Here is a 21,789-nt window from a genome sequence, read left to right as displayed (position 1 = left end):
TAGATAGATAGATATGCAAGTCCATTTGATTTAATTGTTTGAGCATACATAAATTAAAAGACTTTAAATTGTTTAACATTTACATTTAAAATTTTAAGGATATCTATCTATCTATCTATCTATATCTATATATATATATATCTACAGTATATCTACAGTATATATATGTATATATAGATATCGAGACATATTTTGAGATACTATCTCGAAATTTCGAGAATATTTATTTATTTTTTTTTTTACTGGAGTGACAGAAGCAGGCTTCCATAGTTCTCCTCCTAGGTTTCTACATTTCTGAACTAGAAACATAATTTGTTTATAACAAATGATACAGTGATGCAAATGTGGCAATATTCAAAGCAATCATCAGATGAAATGTTTTATAAAGCACAGGAGTCAAAGTTTATTAAACTTTAAACCATGGGGTTTAAAGGTTTAAACCTAAAGGTTTAAACCCTACTGCTCCTACAGTAGCAGTTAGGTAAAATTAAATAATTGTCCATTATAAAACAGAAATTTGCTTTGTCCTCTATTGCAGTGGTCCCCAACCCCCGGGACCAATTGGTACCGGGCCGCGCAAGAAATAATTAAATATTTCCGTTTTATGTATTATTTGAGTCTGGAGGATCTTTTATTTTGAAAATCCTTTAACCGGATTCTCTCGGTTACATCTTGCGCGCCAACATTGAGCCCACAAGCAGCAAAATGAGTAAGAAACAGATCAGATTCTTTGGAAAGTTTCTTTACGAAGGAAAAAGGCCCAGAGAAGAGACAGGAGAATGGATTTATCCTGGTAGGTGATTCCCGCATTCCAAGCTCTGCATGATATGGTTACCGGATGTTAATGAGGCAATGAAGCTTCAAACTGCTTCGCCACTGGAGACCAAGTGCCCTGTGCATAAGCAACACTTCTGGTGTCTTTGTCTCTCATCACTCCAAGATTGGACCGTCTTGTTGCAGAGAAACAAGCTCAGGGCTCCCTTTAGTCGTTATCGTGAGTTAAAATTTTCCCGAAAGTAAAATGCTCGTTTTTGTGGCGCATCTGTATCTTATTTTGAAGGGATATGTAAACGTTACCATAGCGACCAGAGTCAGAGCATTAGCAGTGGTGGAGACGAGATGAGTAAAGCTTGTGAGTTTTAGGTCTGGTTCACACAGCACGATTTAAGGATTGTCGACCGATTTTCCAAACCTCTGTGACTACAGAGCCGATAAAAGTCCAACAGGTTCGGTCGGTTCGTGTGTCCAGCCACACGGCAGGAGCAACACACCACAAGAACTGATTCCACTCACGAACATCCCGATTCCTGAAGAAAATCCAGTAAAACCCCCAACATACTATACGTGAATTTAGAATAATCAAACACGGATGACGATGAAGAAGCAGCAGTGATAGTTTGTGGCTCATTTTAGATAAAAGACGAAACAAAAAGAAAAGGCGTTTGATAAAAGACGGTGGGATCAGCCGCTCTATTTGCTGCACTATGATTTGGAGGTGAGTTATATTTTTTTGTAGTTAACATTTTTAACTGAATAAACATAGCCACATATAGTAAACATATATAAAAATGACCTTTACATATAAAAGTTGCCATGTCAACTGTTTGGGATTTCCCTCCATTCTTACGTCACCGCGCTTTCTGATTGGCTACCTGTCACATTGAACAAGCTGCGATAATCAGACCAAGACCTTGTTGAATATGCCCAATTTTAGATCGGGCATATTCAATACACCACCAAGTAACACAGCACACACTGCAGGACGTTGTAAGATTGTCGTAAAGGGAAAATCGGGGCAAAAAACAAAGGCTTTAGCGGGAACACCAACACCCAGAAACCTTATCTGACGTTTCCTCCCCCCTCCCCGGCCGCAGCAAAATTGCTAAGTCTTGACCGGTCCGTGTAGAAAGGTTGGGGACCACTGCTCTATTGCATCTTAACAGATCTGACAGAAACTAAGTTACTTATATATATTTACATCCAGAGAGAATACATAGTTTACATATCCAAAAATCGACACTTTTTGCATCTTTAATTTAAGTCACTAATTAAGAAAATATGATCAGCAATATGGGGGCTATAACTATTTTTGTGACGGATTCCTGCTCATCCTGCATTGGAATGGTAAGTGATTTTGTGGACATGACAAAATAAGGTAAAAACGTTGTTTGTTAGAATTAATAAAAATGTTTAGATGCTTAAATAGCACATTTTTATAATGAAAATGTCCAGGAATATTGCCTACTAGCATAAGTTAAAGTTAATGTTAGTCACAAACTTTAAAGAAAGTAAAACTCACCTTCGTATTCCTGTGAATGTATAACAAGGCGTACATCTTAAAACTTTTCTCCAGCTTACTTGTTTGGGTTTTTAATCAAGGTACGTCATTAATTGTTACCTTGGGCAAGCCCTGCAAGCAACTAATGTAAAATGCCATTTTTCATAGACCGGAAGCGACCGAGCTGCTTATTCCTAAATGCAGAAGTTGACGTGCAAAGAGCCCATTTGATTTAATTGTTTAAGCATACATAAATTAAAAGACTTTAAATTGTTTAACATTTACGTTTTAAATTTTAAGGAGCTGGCAAATTTACTTTGTAAAAGTTTAAAGAACAATTTTCAGTTAGACTGTTTTGTTACCAGAGCTACAACCTGATGCTGTGAGATTGATCTACAGTGATGCAAATGTGGCAGAGTTATGGCTCTGTTTGTTCTCAAATACATCTTTCTAAATTACAATCATAACTGACTGTTTTTAAACTTTGCCAGTTAAGCTACGCACTTCTCCATGTTGAAATGCTGTTAGAGGTGAAATGCTGATGTTCTTAGCAGCAAGAGGGGTCGCCAAGTCAAATTCGGCTCAAGGCCTCATACAACCTTGTACCGGCCCTGCATGATGAGCTAAATCTGCTGCACTGTGCATATATGAACATTTAGCACAACTCAATGTGAACATTTGCAGTTCACCTTGAGCTGAGGAGGCAGATTAAACGCGATAGAATTAAGCTTGACTCTTGCCTTCATGAATTCCCCAAAGAAACATGGATCCTCACAAGGGTTGATATAAATGTCCACACGGGTGAGCCTGTATTCAGTCTGAGTGATAGCAGGCGCACACGATTTGTGCAGAGGTAAACTTCAGAGATCAAACAGCGACAACGAGAGAGGTGCCAGAGTGGTGTGATTGGTGCCTGCTCCCTGTTCAATGCATCAACTATAAAAACTACAAAAAAGACTATAAACCCATCTCTCTTTCAGAAAAAATTCTGCCCTACGTTTGCAGTGCATTTTATTTAAAAACAAAAATCGGTTTTGTTTTCGGAGAAGCATTATTGAAAAGAATCAACTGGTTTAACATTTGTTCAGAAAATCAAAATTGTAAGCATGAAGCTCACCTTGAAGGTCTGGATGGCCTGTTGGTGTGTGAGTCCTTGGAGTGATTCTCCATTTACCTCCAAAATCTCATCTCCTGTCCAAAGAGTAGTGTAATCAGAACAAGACAAGAACTTGAAGTGAGAATGTCAAAAAATATCACTTTTTAAAAATAAATCATCAAACTAGATGAAGATTATATGTTTACTGGTGATCTATAAACAAAGTCAATATTAACCAAACCATCATACAAGCCTCCTTGGAGCTGACTCATCCAAGCAAGGACATTTTGACTTTTCAGTCATCAGTTTAAAGCTTATTTCTTCAAGTTTTAATCAACTTCGGGGATATAAATACTTCTGCAAGAGGACTTAAACTTATTTTATTGTCATTGCACAAAGAAACATAAGTGAAATTGGCAATGAAATGTCATCACTTGGCCACCGTCTGCATATTTCATGTTGTGGTTGGTATTAAACCACACTACAGTCGTGGGTCATCAGAGTAAACAGCAGGGAACTCTGGACACAGATCTAGGGCGAACCAGGGTTCAAAGAAATGACATAGGAGGTATTATTACCCACATGCACTGACTGAGTTCTGTCGGTGAGGAAGTCTAGCAGCCAGTTCCACAGTGGAGTGATGAGCCCAGGGAGATCAGTTTGCCTACCAGATCCTGAGGAATTATTGTATTAAATGCTGAGCTGAAGTCCAAAAATAGCATCCGTACGTGGGTTTTTCTTTTCTCCATATGTACCAGGCTCAGGTGAAGAGCAGTGGAGATGGCAACTTCAGTCAAGCAGTTAGGTTTGTATGCAAACTGGAATGGGTCAAATGATGGAGGCAGTATAGAGATTATGTGATCCTTAACCACTCTCTCGAAGCACTTCATGATGATAGATGCAATGAGTCGAAATTCATTAAGACATGTGATGGTTGGTTTCTTGGGCACTGGAATAATAATAGCTGACTTAAAACATGAGGGGACAATGGTCTGGTACAGTGACGTATTGAAGATGTCCGTGAGTACATGGGCTAGCTGGTCTGTACATTCTTTGATCAGCCTTGCTGGAATGTTGTCAGGACCTGGAGCTTTTTGTATGTTGACCTTCCCCAGTGATTTTTGTACAGCAGATGTTTCGAGCCTGAGGGCCTGTTCATCAGGGTGTGGGGTAGCTTTCCTTGCAGGGGTTTTATTTAGGGCTTCAAATCTTCCAAAGAAGCTATTGAGCTCATTAAGGAAGCTAATGTCATCTTGGCAGGATGAAGATGTGGTTTTATAATCAGTCACAGACTGGATGCCCTGCCACAGTTGTCTGGTGTTGAAAGAATCATATTTCATGAAAGAATCATGAAAGAAACCTTGGATCTTTTGACATTAGGCATGTTTTGCTCACTTGATGGCATGATTTAGATTGGCCCTCCCTGATCTAAGTGCGGCCATATCACCAGATTTGAAAGCAGCATTACCTCAGTCTAGAATACACCTCCTTTGTCATCCAAGGTTTCTGTTTGGCCCATGTGACTATTGACTTTGTTTTTTTTTACCAATATATTTTTATTGAGATTTTTCACTTTGGAAATACAAACATGTAATTATCTGAACAGGTTCTCTTTGTAGTTATTACATGACAGTAATTATTTTTACTCAACTCAGAGAAATAAAAATCAAAGAAATAAAGGGAAAACAAAAATGGGGGGGGGGGAGGAAGAGAAGGAAAAACAACAAAGAAAAAGAAAAAAAACCACACAGCTTCTCAAAAACGGGGGTATTCAAGCAGATTACAAATTGGTCAGATATGAATGTACACATCTATACAACATGGCACACCACAGATTCCAGCAAATCAGAATGCAAACAGACCCTCTGTCTGTCAGGATCTGTGTTTTTCTGTGTTTATTTAGAGTTTTCTGTGTCTTTGAGTCTCCGTGTTGTCCTGTCTCCCCCTTGATTGTTCCCAGGTGTGTCTCGTTCTGTGATTACCCTCTGTGTATTTAATGCCACCTGTGTGTCTTCGTCTTTGTCGGGTCCTCGTCTTATGTGCGTTCAGTTCTTCCTGTTGTCCAGTCAATTTACCAGTTGCTACCGGTGTTGAGCCCTGGCTTCTGCTCAGTCGTGCTGCCTGGTTGTTTTTGGACTATTTTGGACTTATTTATCATTAAAACCGTCATTTCTCACTTTACCTGGGTCTGCAGCATCTGCTTCACCACCTCACACCCGCAATTCATGACAGAAGGACCCGACCAAAAGTACTGTGAGGCACGCTAATTACATTATGGACTCAGGAGGCTTGTGGAGTACAATCGAGGACTATGTGGCAATTGTGGCAAGCCCATATTCGGCTCATTGGCGACTGAATATAGCCACGCGCATGGTCCTCATGCTGGACCATTGGATCCCGCATCTTCTGAACCTGGGTCTGGCGGAGTTGCAGCAGGAGGCAGAGGGGGAGCGCCTGACGGCAATCGCCGTGCTGAAGGGTAACCCTCTGTCTCCCAAGCCACACAGTATCTCCGCCAGCCCAGACCCAGCTCCAGCTCCGGGACCAGCACCTCCAGCCGGCGATCTGGGATGTTATTATTGTATTTATTTAAATGCACAGGTGTAACATAGATACGCATTAGCCATTTAAATTGTCGAATTCTAAGACGGTTGTTTATGGACATTGTGTGAGTTTTAATGCAAGCCCTTTCCCAATCTTGTTCACTGATATTTGATGATAGGTCCAAGTTCCAGTTTATAAGCTTATTATTTGAATTCTCTAATGCAGCGGTCCCCAACCTTTTTAGTCGCGGACCGGTCAGCCCTTCGCAATTTTGCTGCGGACCGGGGGGTGGGGTCGTAAGTATCAAGTCCGATGCTGTTGTTGGAGGGGGGCGGCGCAGTACTCCGATGTTGTTTTGTTACTCATTCTGCTGCAAGTTGGCTCAATTTTGACGCGCAATACGTAACCGGTAAAATCCGGTTTAGGATTTTCAAAATAAAAGATCCGGAAGTAGTTCATTATTTCTTGCGCGGCCCGGTACCAATTGGCCGGTGGTTGGGGACCACTGCTCTAATGAGTTAGAGATCAGCACATTATAAAAGTCTGAAATGATGCCCTTCCTTGATTTATTCCGAGTCATTAACTTTTCAAGTAACGTAAGAGGGGGCTTATTAAGATTGTTGTAATTTGCTTCAATAAAGCTTCTTATCTGAAGAAATTTGAAATAATGCTTTATATCCAGCTTGAATTTGGTTTGTAGCACTCCAAATGACAAAAATATATCAGAATTTGATGGGTAAAGGTCACCAATACTTTTTAAACCTTGCAGTGCCCAAAGCCTAAAGATTCCATCTGCAATCCTCTGCGATGACAGGGATATGTAGTCTACTTAAAAACTTGTCTAATTCCACTTGGTCTAACTTTCCTTTAGTCATATAATTTCTGATAATAATCTTTAAAAGCATTATTAATATCCCTTGGATCTATTAGAGTTTTATCCTGTGTTTCAATTGATGTAATCGAGGTTGTTGTTTCACCCTGTTTAATCTGCCAAGCTAGAATTTTTCCAGCCTTGTCCCCGTTTGTAAAAATTTTGTTTCAATCTTTAGAGACTGGATGCAGCTCTGAGACTGGACATTTTGTCATATTCTGCTCTGGGGACATTTTGTCATATTCTGCTCTGAGGATCAACTCAGTATCATTTGTTTGAAAAACCCTCTCCTGAATGTTCTTTATTTTATTTTCTAGGTGCTGCCTTTTAGTCTTGGCTTCCTTGGACTTATTGCCTGTAAAGCTAATAATATGACCTAATAATAATAAGCGCTTTAAAGGCCTCCCATCTGATGCATGCTGTTGTTTGAATTGTGTTCAAATGAAAGAACTCATCAATTTGTATTCCTATATATTTAACAAAATCCTCATCCTGTAACCATTTATGCTAAAAGCGCCATCTAGGGGGATCCCTGGTAAGATTCTTATCACACTAGCTCAGACAACATGGAGCGTGATCTGAAATCACTATGTTTTACATACGTACAGTTTTGAATTTTGGATATTACTTCTGATGAAATTAAAAAATAATCTATTCGCGAGTAAGTCTGAAATATTGCTGAATAACATGAGTAGGCTCTGGTTTGTTGCTGAAGTTCCCTAAAGATGTCTACCAGTCTAAGAGTTTTCATAAACATCTGTATAGTTGTTCTACAGGTGTTATGTGTCATATCTGACCCTGTGGCTCTATCTATTTCTGGAATAAGAGTACAATTAAAATCCCCTGCGATCACAAAACGCACCTGCAACGATGAAAGTGAGAGGAACAAGTTTTGAAAAAACCCAGAATCATTTGTGTTAGTACCATAGACGTTAACTAGGTTAATTTTTTCCGATAGTAAAGAACCCTGAACTATCAAATATCTACCCTTCTTATCCTTGATAACATTGTTTACAAGAAATGGGACAGATTCATGGATAAGAGTCATAACTCCTCTTGCTCGAGAAGAAAATGTTGAAGTGAATACATGGCCTCGCCACCTCCTCCTGACCAGCCCCTCATCCTCTTCCATAAGATGCGTCTTCTGTAGAAATACTATTTTGGAATTCAAATCTTGCAGTTTATTAATGACTTGTTTGACCTTCTTTAGACTTTGTAGGCCCCTGCAGTTCCATGTAACCATTTTAAGATTTAAGGCTTGCGACATGTAAGATCCACCAAATTACCAGAAATGGAGAAGAATAAAAACAAAGTTTACCCCATACAAACATGAACATTTGAGAAGCTTAAACAGAACAAAACTCACAACATATCCCCTAAACCTAGGTTCCCACACCAAGTCCGATTTCCGAGGGACTCCCTCCCCCCTCCGTACACCTCCCGCTATCGTGTGTGACCGACCCACACACAGTGAGGAGCAGTCTAACCACTCAATAACCAAAACAAAAGTTTGATTACCGATGCTGTTCACTATATATAACAGTAATTTAATCTACCATATATTTGCTCATGGGTTCGAACTTATTAGTATGCACACCAACTGGTATGTGCACACTTCCTCTTGCCATACCTAAGCAGAAGTAAATGTATTGGTAATAGATCCCTGCTGTTCCACCACCAATATAACTGATCAATAAAGGCAACAAGGTTATAGGAAGCCACAAATTGTTAACTTAAGAAACCGTTTAACCCATTGTTACCTCCCCGTTGGTTTTCTTCTGGATTTTCTGTAAAACCTCACGTGCAGCCGCCGCTGTTTTGAAAGCATGAGTTCGGTCTTGATAAGTCACCAGCAGCTTGGCTGGGTGAGCCACCCCATGGCGCAGTCCCAGTTTGCGTAGCTCCGTGTGTATCCATACTCTCTCTCATTGAGACTATCAATAAAGTCAGTGACATTTCAGGTTATAAAATCAATTTCAACAAATCAGAAGTAATGCCATTAGGTATTTTGCAACAAAAACCCCAGACTCCCTCTCCTTTCCCCTTTACGTGGTCCCCAGAGGGTTTTGTGTATTTAGGGATCAAGATCACTCCTATTTTTACCAGATGTATAAAAGCAATTTCACCCCCCTGTTTGAGCATGTTATATTGGACCTGGAGAGATGGAGGACCTTACCATTATCTTGGCTCGGCCGTGTTGCTCTTCTGAAAATGAACGTCCTACCCAGGTTATTATATACAATTCAGATGGTTCCAATCCTTTTTACACATAAGACCATTAAAACTCTAAATAGTTGGTTCAGTTTCTTTATATGGGCAGGGAAAAAACCTCGTCTCAAAATATCTACACTTTGTCTTCCATCCACAGAATGCGGTCTTGACCTCCCAGACATAAGAAAGTATCAGCTTAGCGCGCATATGCGGGTAGCTGCTGACTGGATACAAAAACCAGTGTCTTTCTGGCTTGTTATAGAGAGTTCCATGTCTAACATCCCTTTGAAAAACGTACTATTCCTTAATAAACTTAAAAATTTTAAAATGTGTTGTAGTAACCCTCTCACCTTATCTACTGTTAAAACCTGGCAAATAATTCAAAAGCTTGAGGGCAGGTCTCACCTAACATCCCTTTTCACTCCATTCTGCAATAATCCCCTTTTTCCACCTGGGATTTCTGATTCTGGCTTTCGAGTGTGGGCAACAAAAGGTATATCTGTTCTTTCTGATTTAATGGACAGATCAAACTTGATGTTCTTTGATAGTTAATTACCAAATATAATATTCACAGACATGACTTCTTTCGGTATTTACAGGTGACCACATTTTGAAGAAAACAACGATGCTCAGTAACCAAAATGTCTCTGATTGTGAAAATCAATAATTTAAGCCAAAATTATAAACTCTATTAAGACCTCTTATAGCTTATTAAAAAAACTGGGGGTTACGAAACTGACTTTCTTAAAAGAGACATGGGAAAAAGAGCTAGCTATGGAGATCAGCAACGAGGCTTGGAATGAAGATTGGGAAAATGCTAAATACTTGAGTGTTTGTAATAAGGTAAAAATTTTACATCATGCCCATATATCTCCACATCTACGTCACGATTTAATCCAGACCTTTCTCCACTTTGCCCCAAATGTAAAATAGAGGTGGGTAATCTAATTCACTGTCTTTGGTCCTGTAGGAAAATTCAACAATTCTGGTTCAGTATAAAGGAAGAGTTGGACAAGATCTTTTCCATTAGCACTGAGTGTAATCCAATGTATATGTTACTGGGAGTGACGAACAACAGCCTTAAGAAGAACTGTGAAAAACACGTGTACATTCTGTGCCAGGAAATGTGTCCTCTTGAACTGGATAACAGATAAGGTTCCATCCAAAATACAATGACAATGACGGACTGTCCTTGAATATGTGTCATTGGACTTTCTAACTAGTAAATTACACAATAGAGAAAATATGTTGCATAATATTTGGGACCCCTTTATACTGTATACTGGTCTGGATATTTCTGAATGTCATGGCATGGAGTGCATCCCAGTTTTCCATGTCTGGCATATAACCATTCATTTTAGCTTTTAAACTGGTTGTATTGATTCTGTGTCCATATCGAGGGATAATCAGTAGGCCTAGCATCATGACTTGTTTGTTCTGAAGTTCCTCCAGCTTCCACTTCGTCTTCCTAACATGGCGTCTCCTCACCCCGACTCTCATATTGACAGAAGGAACCAAAAAGCACTGTTAAGTTAAAAGCACATCTTCTTAAGTTGGGATATTTTTCCTCCAACAGGTTCCAGAGCAATCACCTCAAACCAGATGTTGGACTGGAATTTATTTCAATGTCATTTGTGAATGTTAAGCCTCATTTTCAACAGCAGAGCCATAAAGATTGAAAAAGGTTGTCATTTTGGAGAAAGTCTCATCAACGTCAATATTTCCACTAAATAAGAGACCAAAAATAAAATAGTTTGATAGAGAAAGAGCCTCTCAGGCTGAGTTTAAAGCAAGATGGCAGAGAGCACCATACTATTTTTGTTTTTAAATATTAGACGGTTAATTTAATTTCACATAATTAGTGCGATAGAAGCCATTTGTTTGTTAAATACTTAATGAAATATATTTACCATGTTTGATGTTTGTTGTGACTCGCAATTAAACGAGGTAATTAGTCCAAGTTTGTCATTTATTAAACGTTCAGAAACTGTAGTGGCTGTACTGCGCCACAGCAAAGGTAAACAAAGGTAAAATAACCCAAATAGGCGATCAACTCAAAACCATTCATGCTTTTTTACTCTCTGTCTCTCTCTGTCATTTAAGTACACCCGTTGCCGTGACAACCGCCTCCGCAAGCCGAGCAGAGATTACGTTAAAACATAACATAACAGCTCATTTTAAACTCCTGCTCTGTTAGTTATTTTGGTAGTGGAACCGAAACGCAAAGAATTTTGCAACAACTTGTTGAAACAATAATTACTGAGATTAATATTTTTGTTGGGTCATTAATTTGAACATGTTTTATTGATGTTCTTTAATAAAGTTACGTACTGGTCTGAGCGTCCAGGCGGCGTTCAGTTTGTCACCTAATGCCAAGATCGACTCAAAACCTTCCGCGATTGACGTTTTGCAGCTCTGCTCTAGCAAAGCACGAATAGTTCAGAAACAGTATGAAATGGGAAAAAAGCTATTTATTAACTTATTAAGTCGTATTTTAGACTTTTCTTAAAAAACTAATCAGTCACGGCTGATTAGTGGGTGCACTTACGACTGAGTCATCAGAAGATTAGTGAAATATTCTGAGATAGTCATGTCTTCATGTGAAGTCATACTAAGTTTCAAAGTTTCTAGTTTTAACGGTGGTTCAGCAAAGATTAACTACCACACAGAGCTTAGTAAAAAAATTATATAAAATCCATATTTCATTAAGAAAATACAAAAATATTCTTATGCAAGTTTCCATCTTGGGGCTGCACAGTGGCGTAGATGGTAGCACTATTGCCTTGCAGCAAGAAGGTCCTGGGTTCTATCCCAGGCCCAGGGTCTTTTTGCATGGCGTTTGCATGTTCTCCTTGTGCATGCATGGGTTCTCTCCGGGTACTCCTGCTTCCTTCCACAGTCCAGAAACATGACTGTCAGGTTAAATGGCCTCTCTAAATTCTCCCTAGGTGTGAATGTGTGTGTGCATGGTTGTTTGCCCTGTCTGTCTCTGTGTTGCCTGGACTGGTGACCTGTCCAGGGTGTACCCCGCCTCTTGCCTGAAACATTCGCTGGAGATAGGCACCAGCACCCCTCCTGACCCCACTAGGGATAAGGGTGTACAGAAAATTGATGGATGGAAGTTTCCATCTACAATAAAAATAGATATTTATCTCCATACCCCTAGACTGAAAGCTTTCTCAATAGAAAATTGCTAAATACCATTTTATGACACAGAGCCAGGTTAATAAATTTGCAGACATTTCATAATCCACAACAAAATTTCCAAAAATATTCTCCAATAGTAAAGTCTACTTTAGGGCATGCTTCAGTCCTGCATAAAAATCACGATCCTCTAAAAAGATGCAAGCTTTTTCCTGTACCACTGCTTGAATAAAGTGTCTTCTAAAACCTAGCAGCAGGTTTGGGAGTTGATTTTGAGTCCATCTTCAACCCAAAAAGGTCCAACTAGTTCATCTTTAATAATACCTGCTCATACCAGTATCTGCCTCCACCTTCCTGGCATCTGATGTGAAGTGGAGCTCTGTGCCCATAACTGATCCAGCAACAGGTACATCCATCTGGTCCATCAAGAGTCACTCTCATCTCATCAGTCCATAAAACGTTTGAAAAATCTATCTTCAGATCTGTCTTGGCGTTTCAACTTATATGTCTTGTTCAGTGGTGGTCGGGTTTCAGCCTTCCTTCTTTTGGCCATGTCTCTGAGCTCGGAACATCTTGTACTTCTGGGAACTCCAGGTAGGTTGAAGTTCTAGAATATGACAGCACTGGAAGATAATGGGTTCGTGGCAGCTTCACGTTTAATACTTCTCAGATCTTTGCAGTTAATTTATGTCTTCTTTCTCAACTTGTTTCTTGCGATCCTGTTGACTATTTTGTTGTTTGATCGTTCTGTGATCACGCCCCAATATCTTAGCAACTTCAAGAGTGCTGCTTCCCTCTGAAAGACTTTTTTCAATTTTGGACTTTTCAGAATCACTTAAATCTCTTTTTTGGCCTATTTTGCCTGAGGCAAAAAAGCTGCCTAATAATAATGTACACCTTTATTTAGAGTGTTGATCTCCTTATGCCCCACCCTCCCTTATTAAAGAAATACTGTACATATCAACTGATATGTTTATATTCAATAAGCATTCAAGTTTATTTAGTTTGGAGTTGCAAAATATGCATAAAAATGATGATATGGTCAAAACTAAAACTTGCCTAATAATTTTGAAATTTGCTAAAAAATCAGAATGTTTCAAAATATTCTCAAAATTTTGAAACATTTTGAGATGTTTCAATCATATCCCGTAATTTCCTAAATTTCACAATGCAACATAGTCTAAGCGTTTTTGTAAATAAAATAAAAACTGCCCATGTCGCTTTTAATATATAGTAATAAACCCAGGGGGGCTCTTAAATCTGAATATTTCTTGTGCTACATAGGATGGATTTGAATAGCATTCCAAATTTCAAGATGTTCCACCAAACAGTCAGAGCTCCTACCACTACCATTAGTTACAAGTTTTATGAATAGTAACAGCATGCTTTTATATAGAACTGCAAATTTGGGTCAGCACTTTGGGTCAGCAAGGGAAATATCCTGACTATCTTAGCCCTCTAAGTTCAATGAGTGACATTTTGTACATTTTCCCAAAGACCTAATTTTTGCGCATATGCCATGCTCACTTTGACCAATCATTACCATATTGACAGTTCCAGGGTTGTCTCTTGAAGATATCCACAAACATTCAGCCCATTTTCAGTACATTTTGGAAGTAAAAATGTTACCAACTTATAGCACCCCCTAGTGTTTAATCAAGCTGAAAATGAAAAAAAAAAAAACTCTTTATTTGACCTTTGGCATCATTGTTATGAAAACTATTTTTAATATTTTTGAACTGTGAGAACAGTGGTTCCAATTGGGTTGCCTAGACAGGGTTGGTTTTAAGTTAACTGTTGACTGGTGCACTGGTTGTAGAGACGGGATAGAGACAAGCCGTCTTCCAGATCTCTGGGTCAGAGGAGCACTCGACCTACTCAATGTGCCATTTTAACATGTGATGTCAAAAACAATCCTGTCATCACACATCAAGCAGATAGATAAAAATATGTAACTTTTTCCCACAGTGAAAAAAATAAACATACACTGACTGTTGTCCCACTAACTGCATATAAACAATAACATTAAATAATTGCTCCTAGATTATGAGCTATTCATCTACAGTAGACTGAATGTGTAATGTCCCAACTTCCTGATCTGCATCAATTGTACACTAACAAATATCTGAGGGTTTTGAAGTTGATCTTTAGGATGAATTTGTGCTGTGTGCTACAATGTGATTACAAGCACCACTTCAGCCAAAGATTTTAATAGTAAAATATATATTTCTCCAATTGAAGATATCAGAGTTCAAGAGTTCAAGTATGTGTTTAAAATGTGAGGTAGAATATAAGCCACGCCGACTTCACAATCATACTGAATCATTTCTTGTAGGGAGCATAAGCGGTTCAAGGATGTAGACTATAGTAAAACTTGTAGAGCTTTTTCCTACTCCATCTAACTCAGACAGAACAGAGACTGGGGGATGAGGTGGAGGGTGGGGAGCAATATTATGTACTACAGGTGACACTTCGACATCAATGAAAATATGAACACTATATCTCATCTGTAACTTCCAATAAACCTCATAAATGTAATAGATTAACTTGAACTTCACTTCACTGTTTTGTGAATGCAGAGATATCCAGAATAAGGAGGAATAGTTACCTTCTTTCAGTCGCCCGTCAGCTGCAGCAGCTCCGTGAGGAAAAATTGTTTTGACAAAAATGCCCATATGGCCACGTGCTGAGTCCTGCCCACCAACAATACTGAAGCCAAGGCCCTGGGCATGGAATATTACAGTAAATGCCAAAAAGGAATTTTGCATTCATACTTTAACTTACTCTCACCTCTGCACAATAACTTTACCTGACATTGCACTATACACATCAGACCTCAGTACTATCATCACATTTCATTCTCCCAGGTTTGTACAGCGCAATCTAACTGTCGGAGTCTCTGTTCTTCACCTGCTCATGTTGATCCTCAGAGCCTCATTTGCCTGATTTGAAAATCCAAATCCAAAGTCTTGTTTTCACGGGAAGCAGAGCTGACAAACTGCTGAAATGTTGGAAGTGTTTGAGCTTTGACTAAACACCTTAATCAGTCTCTTGTTTGTCAGGAAAAAAGGTTTATTTCTTCTGGAAGTCTGCATGATGTTAGGAAAAGCAAACCAGCCAGAAGCTGAAACATACGGGCTACATGTAATAGAGGATTGAAATTCCAAATCACCCTCATCTTTCACTGGGAATTAGGGACAGGTCCTCTAGAGCAGTGGTTCTCAAACCTTTTTCAGTGATGTACTCCCTTAAAAATATATTTTTAGTCAAGTACCCCCTGACACGGGCAAAACATTTTTGGAATTAAAAAGGGGTACAGTGCTGTAAAATCACTGTCTGATTTATTTAAGCCAAACAACTTATATCAGTGAACCTGACAAATACATCCATATTGCAAGCATTGCATGGTTAAACAAAAAACAAAAACAGAAGACGGTGACCACCAGGAAGGTATAAAACCAGTCAAACCGTTTTATTTTAAAGGATATTGAAACTAAATACTGAATATAAAATTCAGTGCATGAACACACATTTATATTTTATCGAACTTTTCACAAAATAATTTTTCCCAAGACTTATTATGAGGAGCCTACTGATTTTTTAAAGATATTTTGAAAAGCTTCACGTACCCCCTGCAGTACCTCCACGTACCTCCAGGGGTACACGTACCCCCATTTGAGAACCACTGCTCTAGAGCTTATGTCAAATTCAATGTATAAAAAATTGCCAACCACAGCTATTTCTGTGGCCTTCTAGACTACAGAGGACCCCAGAAATAGAACTCCAAGATAATACTTCTGTAAAAAATATTTTATCAATTATTTTAAATGCATTTTATTTGCATGAGGCCAAATAACATAAATTTGAAAAGATGTGAAATATTATCTAATCTTATGAGGTTCAAACTGAATGCAGATATTCAGTTTGTTAATATTTTAACAGTTTAATAGATACTTTTATCCATACATTCTGCTACAACCGGACTTTGAGGAGATTCATAAGATAGGTGACTGCATAATTAATTCATGAAATGATTTTGCAGTTGCAGATGTTCAATGTGACTGTATGTGTTTAAAAAAACTCTCACACAATATTATAAAGACTCCACATGTAGAGCTTACCTACAGACAACCACTGGGCTTTAAATATGCATATGTGTCAAAGGACAGCACTCACCTTCCCCTGGCCTTTCATCAGCACTATGCTGGAGATAATAGACGGCTGTGCCAGTCGCCATAGAGACTCTTCTTCAACAGTGCTCATGGAGCGGGCTGATTTCTTAATTATCTGATGTTCCTAGAATGGAGATAAACATACAAAAACAGCAACTTTCAGATAAATTAATACAGTAACAGCCCCTTTTTTCTCTCTGACTCTGTTTTATTGGGATTTTCTCTTCTACTTGTCATGCTTCTCTCTCCCATTTTTCTCTTTATCATTAGATATCAGTAGATGCAATATTTATATATTTAACACCTACATTTCACATGGTTAACACTTAAACTTCATGTTGTTAATCTGGTTTTATTGTTTTTAAAGATAATACAATGTCAGGACCAAATGATGAGTAAATCTGGAATATACAGGAAGCTACAGAAATAAACACAATTTTTTAATGCTTTTAAAGTGTTTTTGTCAGCTGATTTAAAGCAGCACCTGCACTTTCTGTGACAGATAAGAAGGGCTTCCTGTCTTTTCTTATATACCACTTAGTTTGAAAACAGCAGGTACCCTTCTGTCTCATAGTTTGAAGCAAACCTTTCAGCTCTGGCGTTGGTCTTCCTTTAGTATTATTTTCTGCTTCGATTGAAAATCCATTTTAGAAAATTGTGGAAATGTAGTCATCCATGTTGACGTTTGAAGAGAGGAGAAAACAATATATCGCTGCACTTGACTTATTTACTGTACGGCTAGCTCGTTGTCACTGTCTCTTTCTTTGCAGACGTGGAGTTACAAAATCAATGTCTGGGATCATGAGCACTTCCTCATGACCCCATAGCAAGAAAACTGCCTTCCTCACCTCGAATCTGTTCTCTGCCATTTATGATCGCTCCTCAGCACACAAAACACGTTACACACACAGTTGGGGACATAAAACACTGTACATTATATACATAAGCTACATTATGGAAAATCAGTTCATATATTAAATGTTGTTTTAACCATTTTATTGGTAACGTACAGACAGGACGAACATGCTCTCATTGAATGGCAGCCAGCACAGTTAGCAAGAGGTTGTACAATTGAAGGTGAGGCTTAGCTCGCTGCTGCCTCACCAGCTGCGCTTCCGAGCATTTGAATGGGAAATTGCAACAATTCAGCAATTTTGAAGAAAAAATAATCAAAATTGGTTAAGCCAAATGAAAAATAAATACTTTATAGTACAAACCACCGGGTGTCATGAATTGCGGTGGTGTGAGGTGGTGAGGTAGACGCCAGGAGATCCAGGTAAGTGAAATAAAGAATATTTAATGACAGAACTGATCAGAAATGTAGTCCAACAACCAAGGCAGCACTGCAGAGCGGAAACCAGAGCTCTTCACAGGTAGCGACAAGAAGAAACGAATGGACTGACACAACATCAGACAAGACGCCAAACGAGATGAGGACCCGACAAAGATGCACACAGGTGGCATTAAATACATAGAGGGTAATCACAGAAACAAGACACACCTGGGAACTAATCAAAGGAAGACAGGACAACACGGAGACTCAGAGACACAGGAAACTCAAAATAAACACACAGAAAAACACGGAACATGACAGTACCCCCCCCTCAAGGGCAACTACCAGTCGCCCAAAAAACAAAAAAAAAACAAGGGTGGGCGGAGGGGCGCTAGACGGGGGGCCCCCCGAGTCCAGAAACATCAAAAAACAACCCACCATTGTGGGCGGAAACACAGGGAACACTAAGAGTCCAAAAACAAACAAAAAACTACCCACAGGGTAGGCGGAGGCAAAGGAGGCGGGAACCACGGAGGTGGTCCGGCGGCCGTCCGCGGCGCAGGAGGCGGGAACCACGACGAGTCCCGGAGGCCGCCCAGAGGCGGCGGCGAAGACGACGAGGAGTCCCGGGGGCCGCCCAGAGGCGGCGACGAGCACTGAGAGTCGGGGTCTCGGAAGGAACACTGGGGAAACACCCTCTAACTGGGGCCGATAACCCACTAACTGGGGCTGGAAAAGCCCTCAGCCGCGCCGCCTGTCGGCCCGGTGCCAGGCGGGCCGACTGGAATCCCATCACCATGGGGACAGTTCCTGAAACAGCTAGAGTAGTCTCTGGTGCGGGAACTGGAGGCTCGGGCAAGCAGGCAGGAGAGCCAGCAGATGCTGAAACCGGAGCAGCAACGAGAGGCAGAAGATCCGGAGCAGCGGCGAGAGGAACTTGGTCCGCAGCGGCAGCGGCGAGAGGAGCTGAGTCCGCCACGGCGGTGACGAGGGGAGTGGATTGTCCCAATGATGCTGGAGCTGGGAACTGAGCTGGAGGTAGCGCCGGAACCGGAGACTCGGGAGCTGCAGGAGCGGCAGTAGTCTCTGGAGCGGGGACTGGAGGCTCGGAAAAGCCGGCAGGTGAGCCGGCAGGCGAGCCGGCTCCGGCGAGAGGAGCTGGAACTGGTGGCAGCGACGGCCCCGGAGACTCAGGAGCGGGGCTGGAACGTTTTCTCTGGACGTACTCATCATACAGTGCAAAAACTAACTCCAGTACTACAGAGTCTCTCTTAAACCGTTTGAACAGATATTCAAAATCCTCCTCAGAGTCCATAGCAAACAGGTTAGGAGGAAGCGCAGGGAATATATTGACTGTGGTTATGGTGGTGGTGTTCATGTTGGCTGAAAAGATCCTGGGCGTGCCTCACCGATCGGTATGGTCGGGTCCTTCTGTCATGAATTGCGGTGGTGTGAGGTGGTGAGGTAGACGCCAGGAGGCACAGGTGGCATTAAATACATAGAGGGTAATCACAGAAACGAGACACACCTGGGAACTAATCAAAGGGAGACAGGACAACACGGAGACTCAGAGACACAGGAAACTCAAAATAAACACAGAAAAACACGGAACATGACACCGGGTGAAAATACCAATATAAATTAACTTATTATATAATGAGAGGTAAGGCTCTTCCTCTCCTGCCTCCCCTGACTGCTCGGCACTGCTGTGGTGTAATACACTCAAAAAAAATTAACTTCGGGGGTTATTACATTAACAAAAGAATATCATGTACTTTTAACACAATAATTTCATGTTTCAAATGAAAACGTGATAAAATCATGTTGGATAAACAAGAAATTCAACAACTTAATGTTTATGAAATTTAATCATGTTGAGATAATGTGATTTATTATAGTCAGACTGATCTTGTGCTGAAGACGACGAGCAAGATCATGAGAGATAATCGTTTTGCATGCCGGGGAAAACTCCAGCGGCAGTTATGAAAAGACTAAATTTTCCTGGCAGCATTGTGCATATAAATATGCACGATGTTGCTATGTTTGGTCACGTTTCTATGTAATTGATGTACTCAAGTCAGTTTCTAACATGTGCTAACATCACATGAAGTGATGGTTAGCTGGCAGTTTATCAGTGTTTCTCTACCATTTGCACCATTTTCTGCTTGTTCCATGCTTGTATCAAAAAATTGAATTGAGGTGGTCATTGCATTTACAAAAAAATAATATGCTGTTTTAAGAAAATAATTTTATGTTTCAAAGGCAAATGTGATAAAATCATGTCAGATAAACATAAAATTCAACAACCTAGAGTTAATAAAATGTATTAAAGTTGAATTCAATCAACTTCAATTCAATCAAGTTCAATTTAATCAGACTGATCTCCCGCCGAAGAGGGTCTAGTGAGATTACTGAAGATCACGCGACATAAGTGTTTTGCGCCTGGAACATTTTAAGGTGGTTTTAGTTACACATTAATCCTGTTATGTTCGTTTCTGAGGTACAGCAATAATGTTCGTGGGTCAATTTGACCCGGGGAGTGTTTAATCATGAAACCAAAAAATTCCTCCAAAACATTTTTCTATCTGATTATTAACTCCAATACTAACCATTTCAATTCATATTTGTGCAATGATGTTTGATTATTTCTCCCAAATTAAGGATCAATGACAACAACCTACTCATTTACTCATTTGGACATAAAAAATGGAATTTGCATTTTTAATATTTACTGAATAAATCCTAGACACAAAAAAAACTATAATTTCCTTGAAATTGATTTTTGGTAAATATTTTTATATTACACTTTTTTTTTTTTTTTCAATGGGTGATCTTTATAATTGAACTTGAGACACACAAACTGTTCAGGGTCAAATTGACCCACTGATTAAAATCAAGATAAATGAGTCATGCAGAGAGTATTTATGTTTCCCTCCACTTCTGCTGAGTGTCACTCAGTGTGGGTGGAGTTTGTCCACAGGAACAGAAGAAGTTCTCCTCAAAAGTTGTGTGAACACCTGCTTTCTCGCAGTTTCCTAGTGAAGTAAAGAGAATAGTGAGAAAGTGGGCTTGTGTGTGTCGGGGTGTGCATGGATGTGTGTGGTGTTTGTGTGGTGAAATATGGTTCATAGCTGCAAGGAAACATATAGAAATGGACATTTTTTAATCTTTTTTTGCACTTTAACCTGACTGCCGGGTCAAATTGACCCGAACAGTATCTGTGTAAAAAGTAGACCTAGGGGTTGGTACAAATGTGTAAAACTAATAAATTTTCAATTGATATGTAGAGTTCACCTATTAAGACAAATAGGAAAAGTTTCATGCAAAAAAAATACTTCCAACTATTTTTAGAAAATTTTCAAACTTTAAAACGGGTCAATTTGACCCGGAACATAACAGGAGGGTTTAAACTACAGATATTTGTTTTTCTCTGCAGGGCACTATTGGCACTTAAGAACTGCACTGTAACAAATCGCTGTAAAAACTACAGCATGAAAATACAGTAAGGTGGCTGGGTTTTAAAAATACAGCATTTTATACAGTATATACCCATATACTTTGCAAATGCGTATGGAAAGTATATGGGAAGGGATTGGACTGCTGGATCACGTGTACAGTGGCATTGTGGGATTTTTAGGCGAACGTTCACAGGCAAGAGGGCAGGCCAATAATGACTTTTACCGGGTAAGTACTTTTTAAAAAAACATTAAGTATTGCAGTTTTGCGTTTGTGTACGAAAATATATTTTATGTGGTTACATTGAGCTACTGTCGCTTGTTTGCTAAAGCTAACTTCTGTTATTTCTCAGCTAGCATTATGTGCAACACAAGTTGCCTTGTGTTGCACATAATGCTCACATAACCTTATATTAAAGCATAAAGTATGGCACCCACCGTAAGAAAAGCTTGCAGTATTCAATTATGCTGCATAACTGACCAGTACAGTATTGCGAGGGAACGCAAAAGTATTGAGAGGTAACGCAAAAGAAAAAGAATTCCCCATGGCCCCTAGGGGGCTCCGTAACAGATGGCTATATTCTGGTCTTTTTGAGGAAGTTGTTTGAGGGTAGGATGCCTCAACTGTTTCTTTCTTCTCTTGCACACAGGCTGTTGACGTTAACGCATTAGCTCACACGATTAACCTCAATATTTTAAGGCGTTAATATCACATAACGCAGATCAATTGAACCATCTAGTTTGA

General features: G+C 39.7%; 1 protein-coding gene across 4 annotated transcripts in view; it reads right to left on the bottom strand.

Moving 5' to 3' along the window:
- The window catches only part of pdzd2 (PDZ domain containing 2), a 137,251-nt gene that overhangs the window by 45,981 nt on the left and 69,481 nt on the right, over positions 1 to 21,789 (bottom strand). For all 4 annotated transcript variants that reach the window (XM_028033646.1, XM_028033644.1, XM_028033643.1 and 1 more), the window contains 3 exons: positions 16,321 to 16,440; positions 14,753 to 14,867; positions 3,396 to 3,469 (listed from right to left, as the gene is read on the bottom strand). In XM_028033646.1, the coding sequence (XP_027889447.1) occupies positions 3,396 to 3,469; positions 14,753 to 14,867; positions 16,321 to 16,440 (309 nt within the window). The remainder of the gene's footprint in view (positions 1 to 3,395; positions 3,470 to 14,752; positions 14,868 to 16,320; positions 16,441 to 21,789) is intronic.

The sequence above is a fragment of the Xiphophorus couchianus genome, chromosome 12 (assembly GCF_001444195.1).
Source record: "Xiphophorus couchianus chromosome 12, X_couchianus-1.0, whole genome shotgun sequence".
Classification (NCBI taxonomy): Eukaryota; Metazoa; Chordata; class Actinopteri; order Cyprinodontiformes; family Poeciliidae; genus Xiphophorus; species Xiphophorus couchianus.
The sequence above is the reverse complement of the archived record's forward strand: the minus strand, read 5'-3'. Positions and strand labels throughout refer to the sequence as shown.